Source organism: Vitis riparia, chromosome 6, assembly GCF_004353265.1.
Source record: "Vitis riparia cultivar Riparia Gloire de Montpellier isolate 1030 chromosome 6, EGFV_Vit.rip_1.0, whole genome shotgun sequence".
NCBI classification, from domain to species: Eukaryota; Viridiplantae; Streptophyta; class Magnoliopsida; order Vitales; family Vitaceae; genus Vitis; species Vitis riparia.
In genome coordinates this window covers 10,216,586-10,227,129 of record NC_048436.1, presented here as the reverse complement: position 1 = coordinate 10,227,129, position 10,544 = coordinate 10,216,586, and the positions used below count along the sequence as shown (strand labels likewise).

Sequence of the window (10,544 nt, the reverse complement as noted above, 5' to 3'; positions counted from 1 at the left end):
ACCTTCGTCGTCGACTACACCTCTGACAACGCCCACTCGCAACTTCACTGTCACACCACCATCAACCACCACTCCTTCGTTTATGGTCGCCACTTTAGTTTTTCCTTGAGGGTTCTTCAAAACTTGATAAGTTTTCCTCTTCTGATCTCTACAATAACTGTTTGTAGATTTGGACCCATTTTTTGGCTTAGTTTTGGGCTTTGCATATAAGATTTAAACCCCTGTTTTGTTTAGGCCTCCATTTGGGTTAGCTTGTTGATTTGGGTTAGATTATTAGATTAATGAGTTTTGTTTTTGGGCCCTAATTTGTTTATACATTTCATTTTGGCTCTATTTGTTGAATTTTTTAATTAGACTATTGGTTTGGATTTGGGCTCGAGCCTTTGTTTACTTATTGGGCTATTACCATCTCTTGAACATGGGCTCTCACCTCTCTCTCTCTCTCTCTCTCTTTGGTTTTGCATGGCTTAAATGATTGAGAGATGACAATCGAAGGCAGCGAGATAGACAGAGGTGGCATATTGGTAGGAGGACGGCTCAATGGGAAACAAAAAAGAAAACAAAACAACTCTACAAGTTTTCATGATGATTTTTGTTTGGGGCTATTAGGCTATTTATTTGGTATGAGATGCAAAATGTAAAGGGGAAAAGGGGAAAACAGGGGAGGGGGTTCTCTCTCGGGGGTGGTTTTTAGTTTTTGTAAATGTGAGAGAGAGTATAGAGAATGTTAGGTATTTCACCCTGGAACTACTTGGGATTCTCTTGCTATGTCTAAGTACATCTCAATCCCTTCCATGTATTTATTTTAATTTATTTGTTTAAGTTTTGTAAACTCAGTTTACATATATTGATTTTTGATTGGTTGATTTTGTTTGATTCATTTCTAGTCATATATACTAAGTTACAGAGTTATTCTTTTGTCTTCATATATACTAAGATGCGGGGTTATTCTTTTGTCTATCTATTGTTTATTATTTATTATTGTTGTTATTATTAGTTATTTATTTATTTATTTATTATTTGTGTGATTGTATTTTGTTCATTGTTTATTATTATCATTGTCATTATCATTATTATTATAATAATAATAATTATTATTGGATAAAACAAAATTTGAAATAATTTTTTTTAGCTAAAGATAAAACTTGAAACTTTTTTAGTACCCTTTTTAATTTTTATTAAAATTTGAATTTCTTTTTTTTTTTTCTTCCAAAAATAAAATCCAAACACCTTTTAAAAAAAATCTGCTCAGTGATTTTTTTAAATAAGTGAATAGAAAAAGAAAAAAAAAAGTAAATAAATAAATGAATTTTCCTTTTTAAATGAAAATATAAAATCTTTAGATAAAATGGAGAATTTGTTTAATAATCCGAAAAATTGATTAAAATGGAATTAAACACCACCCCCGGATTGAATTGAAGGATATTTTGTAAATAATTTCATAAAAATTTTCTTACCTAATAAAAACCTGTTTAAATCAAATGAAAATCACTCTTTTGTAAATAAATTGATAAAACCTTTTTTTCAATAAATATCTTTTTCTTACAAACAAAAATTCAAAATAATTTTCTTTCTTTTTGTTATTTCTTTTTTAAAATAGATATTTGAAGATCTTTACCTAATAAGAATAAAAGTGATTTTTAATTCTCCTTTTAGATCATGTTATGAAAATATCTTCTTTTAATTAAAATTAAATTATGTTAAAATTAAATTCCTAAAAATTCTTTTTTAACAAATAAATAAATAAAATTCCTTTTTTAAAAAGTAAAAATCCAATTGGAATCATTTTAAAAAATAATAATAATAAAGTTTAAATCTTTTAATAAAATCCAAATAGTTTGCAAAGTTCACTTAATAAAATCGAGAAACTTCTTTTTTAAGCCAAATATAGAGAATTTTTTTTTAATATATATATAAAAGATAAAATAAATCATTTTCTTAAAATTTAAAAAAAAAAATGAATTCTCTTTTGTAAAAATCCTTTTTCCATCAAATCTTTTTTACCAATAAATTTGAATTAAATTTTAATGTTTTTGTAAATAATTGTGAGTCTTGTTTCCTAAAAATAACAAAAATCACTTTTACTGTAAATAAAATTGAGTTGAAATATAAATTTATAAAATAATAATAATAATAATAATAAAACATTCTTTAAATAAATTGCAAAAATCACTTTTCTTAGGCAGAAATTAAATTAAAATATTTTTGTGAATGAAATTGTAACAATTTTCTTCCTAATAAATATAAATAAAAATCATTTTCCTATAAATAAAATCGAATTCACTTTATTTATTTGTTTTTAAATAAATTCTTTTGGCAACAATATATGTAAATAACTTCCTTGAAAATTCTATACAAATAAAATTAAATAAATTAATTAATTAAAATCGTTAATTTGAAATTGTTTTTAATAAACTCCTATAACTTTTTTCTTAAACATTTCTTTTAATTAGTTAACTCAATGTGCATAATTTTCTTGTTATTTACCTTGTACGTTATAATAATGTATTTTATTATTATAATCCTGCACATTGATTTGTGTCCATAATCCCCGTATCCAAATTAATTAATTGTCCATAATCTTGGTATCCCGATTAATTAATTAATTGACATGATTTCTTCAATTCGTTTAGTAGAGATCCTAGGTATACGAACTTAGAGGAGTGTTACGCCTTTTCACTATACCTTTCCGATAGGTAACCTAACCTTGAATCTAAATTAATGAAAACATTATAATTTTAAATAAATTTTTTATTTTAAAATAAATTTTTTATTTTAAAATAAATTTTGATTTAAAAATAAATAATTTTGATATTAATTTAAATTTCTAATTTGAAACTAATTTTCTGATTTTCAAATAAAATTTTAATTTTTAAATAATACATAAATTATATATTTATGACTTAATCAGTTCCACCACTAGTCCAACTAGTGAACCATGAACCATAAACCAATAACTTTTCGATTCAATAATCAATCTGATTCTGTAAACATTTGATGAAAAGATAAATATAAGTGTAGGTTAGTATACGAACCTGAGGAGAAGTACACTACTCATCTAAGCAAATCCATGTAATTTTTTTTTGAAAATTAGTGTAGTTCTATAGGTAATTTTTCATATATATAATGGATTTCATATATGATTTGATATTTCTTTTCCTTCATGAATATCATAACCGGATCAAAATAATACATAATCAATCAAAAATCAAATTTTAGATTTTAAAATAAGGATATTAAGGAAAAGAACTTTGTTTATTAATAATAAAAATAACATCCAATATCTTTAATTTAAATCGGTTTTTCCTGTGTTACCTACTTCCTTCTTTGCCTTGACCCACTCTAAAATTGATTTTGAAATCAAAATTTCCATTTCAAGCATTGCCAATGCGCTTCTCTTGTGACTCTAAATCGATTTAAAATCAGTTTTCCAATTTTAGCCACCGTCTTTGGGCCTCCAAACTGAAAATAAAATTGGTTTCAGTGTTCTCAAATCAAAATTTGTGTTTTGTTTTAAATTTTAGGTGAAGGTTATCATAGCTTGGCAGACAATTGGTTGACTTTAAGCAACTTTGCCATGTGTCTTTTGCGGTACTCTCCTACTAAGTGAGATGACTTAATACAACTTAATAACTTAATTTAAATTATTAAATAAATTAAAATTATTTGATAAAATAACTTAATATCACAACTTAAAATTAAAAATAACTTGTCAAAATAATTAACTTGTTCTTAATCTTTAATCATTTTCACCTCATTTTGTCATATATAATAAGAGTGCAGTTTACAACTATGAGTTTATATTCACGATTCTTATAATAAATATTTTATAATTATCTTATGTATTTAAAATAAGGATAATATATCAATTTGATGATTAAGAATAAATTTTAAGTTAATTTTACTAAACAACCTTAATAATCAAAGTAAGAAATAAGAAATAAGTTTTAAGTTAACAATTAAAGAACAATTTAACTTAAAATCAATTTAAATTATTAAATAATAAGTCTTAGATTTTACCAAATATAAATCCCTTTTCAACTAATTTCGTGTAGACAAATAAATTGCTATTACAACTACTACACAACTAAGATATGAAGCCATCCAGGTAAAAGGTCTTGGCTATATGAGGGTCAAGTGAACTGCATCAGCACAATCCTTATTCATGCACTATATGAGGGTCTAAGCCTATTCTCTTCCTTGTTTTTCCAACAAACAAGTCCCTTGATTTGATCATACCAGGAATGTGTCCAATTGTCGTTGTGAATGGGAGTTGTGCCACTGCTTCTCTCCTTCCCAGTGAAACTGAAACAATCGCCTTCATGGATTGAGGCTCATAAGTTGCCATTTTGCTTTCTTTTCCTCCCCCCATCAATAACTTCAAGTTCGTTGCTACCACTTCAGCATGTTTTTGTGCCGTATACCCTTGTTTGATTTCCTGTTTTTGTATTTAGTTTTTTCATACAGCAACGAAGCATCAGATTAATTCACAAAAGAAGAAAAATAAATCAGGTGAGAAGATGTTGGTTATTGTTATTTCTACTAATAGAAACTCATGTTGACACGTACGATTAATCCTTGCTTAGGAATATATCTCAACTTGTAGGGACAGGAAAAGCCCTTGAAATTGTGAAAGTTTGATGCTTCATTTGCTTAGTTTTAGTTTTGCTTTTCTCCTGGAAAGAAGAAGGGAGAAACATAGGCCTGCTCCATGGTGGCTCTCAGAGGCACAGCTATGCAATGAGCCTTGTAAATGGTCAATCATCTCCCTTAAACCCCCTAGCTAAGATTTTATTCTCAGACCTTAAACCTTTGGCTTATAATTGTTGAAATTAAGGCCAAGGAGTGCTTTTTCAGCCAATGACTCGACTGACTCCTCTCTTAGCAGTGTCTTATCCCAAAACTTTGGTGGTGTTGACTGGGTTTGCCAAAATTAGGCCACAACTGCCTGCAATTGCCTAACAGCATTCTGTTTTGTCCCTTACAAATCAGTTGGTCTTTTATTTAAGGTTTACAAGGGGCACCTATGGATCTGTCTCTTTCTTCAAGAGAACTTGATGAAAATAAAATTATCATAGCAACCAAACAGAAATGAGATCAACAGTTAGCGGTTAGTACTTACTGGAATATCGGTAATATCCCCAATGGCGAAGATGTTAGAGTGATCCTTGACTCTCAAGTTTTTGTCAACCATCAATCTTCCATGAATATCCAATTTATCCTTCAAGAAAGTCTCTTTTAGCCATGCTGAACCCAGTGGACTCCCTGTGCACAAGAAATGGCAATCTGCTTCGATAGTTTCTCCAGCAGAAGTTTGATATGTTCTGCTTCCATCTGAAACCGAATTCAAATTGACTGATTGCTCCAACTTCACTTCAACTCTCTTTGATCTCAACCAATCTAGAGTCTTATTGGAAGCTTTTGGCCCAATGAATTGCATCAACCTTGATCCATTATGCACCAGAGTGACGTCCTTCTCTGGGAAGTCAACAGCAATCTCTCCAGTGAGTTCAACACCAGTGGGGCCTCCTCCGATGATCAAAATGGAACCTGCTGATCTTATCTTTTCATTTTCTGCCATTGAAAGATAACCAAGTTATTTAAGCAAGTAACATTAAAGTAGTATAAGGCCCTAGTGACTTTATGCAATGGGTCGGGAATGGGATTGGATACCAGGTTTGATTCCATATAGCCAAAAAAAAATGTTAATTATCACCTATTTTTCAGGACTCATTAATCTGAGTTATTTCTATATGCTTCATGTTTTCAGAAGAGATTTTTTAGTAGCATCTTTCTTATTTTAATGGATAAATGATCCAAGACAAGTTTGAGTACTTAGACCAGAGTGCCCAAACTCAACTTACATGATAAGGCTTGGGGGTTGGGTAGACTCAGACCTCTAAACTTGTCTTAGTGCTACTGGTAGCTATGGTTTGAGTGGGACAAGTTTCCTGGGAAACCTGGCATTGTGGCAATTCACACAAATAAGAACATTCCTACACAACTTTACCTGTTTCGTATTGACTAAGCCTCTCAGTTCTAGTTCTGGGGACAGAATACAAATGGCCAGTGGCAATGACAAGATAGTCGTAGACAAGTGCACGGCCCTCTGCAGTCAAAACTTCTTTGTCAGTAACACTGATTGCTCTGGATGTAATGATCCGACCATTAGTGAGATAATCTCTGTGGTTGATGACTGATCTCTCTGCAAATGACGGTTCCACCATTGCCCTCAAGCTTGCCCATGGGATCTCAAAGTATTCCTTCCTGATTTCAGTTTTATTTTGCACTTAGCACCCAAGATAATAACAAAGGTATATTCTTCTAGCTGGCTTGTTTAATGAATTAATGAATTATTATTCAATTTTTCCCAGAATTGAAAAACTACGAATAAAAGATAAAGAAGCGATGAGAAAACCGAGAGAAGGATGATCCTCAAGGATTAGGTTCCAAGGGAGAACATGTCCATCATATGAGTGGTATCAACTGTCTCCTTTTGGGGAAGTTCTGGGGTTCCATCTTTTGACCAGGTTTCACCCCGCCTAAAATGAGATATGTTCAAAACCAAGCCCAGGCTTTGAATCATATTTTGGTATTGTTATTTCATAGCTAGTATCAGTGAACCAACTAATTTTAGTCTCCTCTCCATTCCTTTGTTTGAAGCTTCCCTCAAGAAGAGCCTTTGCCATTGGTTTGAAGACACTAGACAAGAGGGGTTATCTCTATCATTTTCGAACTTATCTTCTATTGTCCAAAATAGATTTGGTCTTGGATTAGCACTGGTGCATATGAATCAATAACATTCAAATCTTGTTCATTATAAAGATATATTTTTCTTGAACTTCTCTCAACAAAACAGACTGGGAGTAATTGGCATATGAAATTTAGACAAGCGTTTGATCAGTTTCAGACACCTCTTTCACCATCCACAGTGGGTTTGGTTATGGATTAGGATTGGAGCAGAGGTAACACTACCACACAAAATTGGAAGACATTCTACACAATTTTGTGAATTGGGAAAGATATGCAGGAGTCAGAACAAGAACAGTGAAGGTTACATGGCATCCCCTAAGTTTTTTCAATTGTGGATTCCCTAACGAATAATACCCTTCTCTACCTCTCTCTTTTGTCAACTTTTATACAATTTTCTCCTGGGGTCACCAGTTTTTTCCCTTTCCAATAGGGTGCCCTACATAAATTGATTGTGCTGGGCTCACTCATGTTTGTTTTGAAGGAAAAGAATGAAGAGAAAACGAAGGAGAGAAAGAGAAAGATACTCACGGATCAAGAAGGGTAACATCAGCATGGAATTGAAGAGATTTAGCCAGGAGAGAGCCTGCAACACCCCCTCCAATCACCACCACCCTTCTATTCTTTAAGTTCATCAATTCTGCATCCATGTTGTGAACACCTCCAAATTCGGATACAATTGCAGAGAAGAGATGAAGAGATGCTTGAAAGACAAGATTTCAGAAGGCAGTAGGTAGCTTCATTTATATAATTATTAATGAGAAGAGGTAAATATCAAATCCTTTGTTCATGTGAATGAATGTCAATGTCTGCTTTCTATTGCCGATGCACCAAAGTCAACACGGTTGGAGGGACTTGGTATTTTCTGGGCGTATTCCTCTAATACCTGGTCCTCGTTGAACTTTCCGATGATTATGCATTTCCCCATTTCGAAGGGTCCTTTTTGTCTGGGGGTGGGGGGAGGGGCGTAACTGGGTAATAGGAAGCAGATCAGGTGAAGATTTGGGCTGGGTCAGACAGCCAAGTGTCTATCATTCACCAGAAAAACTTCAATTGTTCTTTAATTTATTACAACTCCCAATAATTATTACCCTTCCGACACTTTTCCTCTTCAAATACGACAATCCCAAGAATTATTTCTCTTCTTCCTTTTGTCTTTTTGGTAAGGGTATCCAAAAAGCCCGCGGCCCACGGCCCGGCCCGGCCCAGCGGGCTAAAGCCCGGACCGAGCCAGGCAGGCCCGAGCCCATTCTGGATGGGCCTGGCCATGGGCCCCAATTTAGGCCCGGCGGGCTGGCCCGCCCGTAGGCCCGCCACTTAAAATATATATATATATATATATAAAAAAAATATTCAAGAAATAGAAAATGCTACATTAATAAAAATATTTATTGCTAACTATTTTATTCATTGAATGTATACATTATATTTGAAAATGTGGGAAAAGTTTACATCACTACAAAATAAATACATCCCAACTAGGTTGGCACCTACTTATTTGTCAATCATTTGTACTTTTCAACCACAAAAATAAAAATAAAAATATGACATACATTTAGTAAAATATTTTAATCATTATCTATTGGCAGTGATGGCGAACTATCGCAAATCCATGAAGATCTTGATGATTTTAGTTTTTTCATATCGACAAGCATATTTTCTTCTTGAATAGAATCAAATATCATTTTATCTGCTATTGTCCAGTCTTTCACACATATATTTGCTTCAATAGAATCTGGCACTAAGCTGCATCGTTTATCACTAACTACTCTTTCACCTGCACTAAAAGCAGCTTCTGATGCAACTATACTCACAGGAACGGTTAGTACATCACGAGCAATGATAGAAAGCACATAATATTTGTGTTGTTGTGATTTCTACCATATTAAAATATCAAAATCTTCATCATCTTCAAATGAAATTAAATCAATATTAAGATATCTATCTAAATCAGTTGTGTTGTTTGGAGAACTATTTGTTGCCTTCTTTCGACTTTTTAACATTTCTAGAGCTCCTTTATAAAAAGATGAAGAGCTTGTAGATGTAGGTGGTAATTTAATAGAACTAATATCATCACCATATTTTTCTAAATTTTTCTATCATTGCAAATATTGCATCATTAAATATATCCAAATTTAAATATTTTTTAAGTACAATAAAAATATTAGTTATTTGCATGACAACTCGGTTTGAAGATGGATAATATACACCACAAAAAAATTTTGTTGAAGTATCAAATACTTCAAAAAGATCTCTTAAAAGATCTGCAATATGTCAATCATAATCATTTAATACATCAATATCTGCTTCACAATCATTGCTAATTAATTGTATTTCATATAGTTCTACTACTTTTATATATTTTATAATAGTTTGTAAAAGTTTATAAGTGGAATTCCATCTAGTGGGTATATCCAAATTTATATTTCTTTTTTTCATATTTAACATTTTGCAACAATCAAAAAATAATTCATGTTTTGCTTGAGAACTATTAAGACCCGCAGCAATGCCTCTAATTTTTTATAATGTATCATCAACGTGTTTTAATCCATTTTTTACAATTAAATTTAAAATATGTGCACAACAACGCACATGAAATATTTTACATTGATTTTCTTTTATTTGACAATATCGTTTTAATTTAGATACTGCTGCATCATTATTAGAAGTATTATCTAATGTTATTGTAAATATTTTATCACGAATTCCAAAATTTATAATTTCATCATTTATTAAAGATGCTATATTTTTACCATTATGTGGAGCATTTATTACTTTACATGAAATAATTCTTTTATTTAATTTCCATTCATTATCAATATAATGAGCAGTTATACATAAAAAAAACCACTGTGAGTTAAAGATGTCCAAATATCAGATGTTAAACAAATTTTTTCCTTCAAAATTTGCAAAAAAAAAATTAAATTTTCTTTTTGTGTTTCAAAATTTTTTATAAGAATTCTTTTAACTATATTTCCAGAGCAACCTTGAAACTAAGGATCAACAGCTCGTTGCATTGTTCCCGTATAATCATGAGTTTCCATGAAATTGAAAGGTTGTTCTACTCTTATTATATAACCAATCATTTCTTCACAACAATAAGATTCATCATAAGAAAATATTTTTAAATTTTCACTTTCATCTTTACCTAATTGCATATAATTTCTAATATCTACATTATTTTTAGTTTTGCAATTTTCATGATGTCTTTTTAAATGACTTGTACCTGCATTTGAGCCACCACTAAGAAGTTTGTTACAAATTTTATATTTTGCTTTTATTTCTTTTTTATTATTTTCTAAATTTATTTCTATTCTATAAAAAAAATTCCATATATTTGAAGTAAATTTTTTGCTATCACATGCATTAGATGAAGAACAAGAACCACTTGCCATAATTATAATTATTGATAAAATATTATGTTAAAAATAATAAATGTAAAATTAAAATGTAACAAATAAATAAAAGAAAATGTGAAGTATGTTACTAAATTGGAGAACCAAAACAGAAATTCCTTCAAATTTGAACTCTTTGAACCACCAATGCTTGTTTTTCACCACCAATAATATTGAATAATTTGAGACACAATGCAATAATTAAAAATATTGTGGAATGGGAGAGAGCTTAAGAATTGAGAGAATAGAAAAAAATTGAGGGTATTTAATATTTATAGGGATTTAAATATTAGGATTTAATTTTTTTTTTTTAAATGTCAAGACAACGGTCATATATTTGATATTTATGAATTATGAGTGACATGTTCAACAGCCAACTCATTTTTATTTTTTTTCAAA

General features: G+C 30.6%; 1 protein-coding gene across 1 annotated transcript; it reads right to left on the bottom strand.

The window, feature by feature from the left end:
* Window positions 1–3,995: 3,995 nt before the first annotated feature.
* Window positions 3,996–7,719, bottom strand: LOC117915667 (apoptosis-inducing factor homolog A-like). The gene is made up of 4 exons (XM_034831295.1): window positions 7,282–7,719; window positions 6,011–6,267; window positions 5,123–5,574; window positions 3,996–4,438 (listed from the first exon to the last, which is right to left on the bottom strand). Exons 1-4 carry the CDS (start codon window positions 7,398–7,400, stop codon window positions 4,160–4,162), a joined length of 1,107 nt encoding a protein of 368 aa, XP_034687186.1. The 5' UTR covers window positions 7,401–7,719; the 3' UTR covers window positions 3,996–4,159.
* Between the last annotated feature and the right edge of the window lie 2,825 nt (window positions 7,720–10,544).

Bases quoted from the DNA above. Each gene is read 5' to 3' on its own strand.
- LOC117915667 (XM_034831295.1), bottom strand. From the start codon at position 7,400: ATGGATGCAGAATTGATGAACTTAAAGAATAGAAGGGTGGTGGTGATT. The intron at 6,268-7,281 runs GTGAGTATCTTT...AACTGAAATCAG, and splicing joins GATGTTACCCTTCTTGATCC to GAAGGAATACTTTGAGATCC. The intron at 4,439-5,122 runs GTAAGTACTAAC...ATACAAAAACAG, and splicing joins GGGATATTACCGATATTCCA to GAAATCAAACAAGGGTATAC.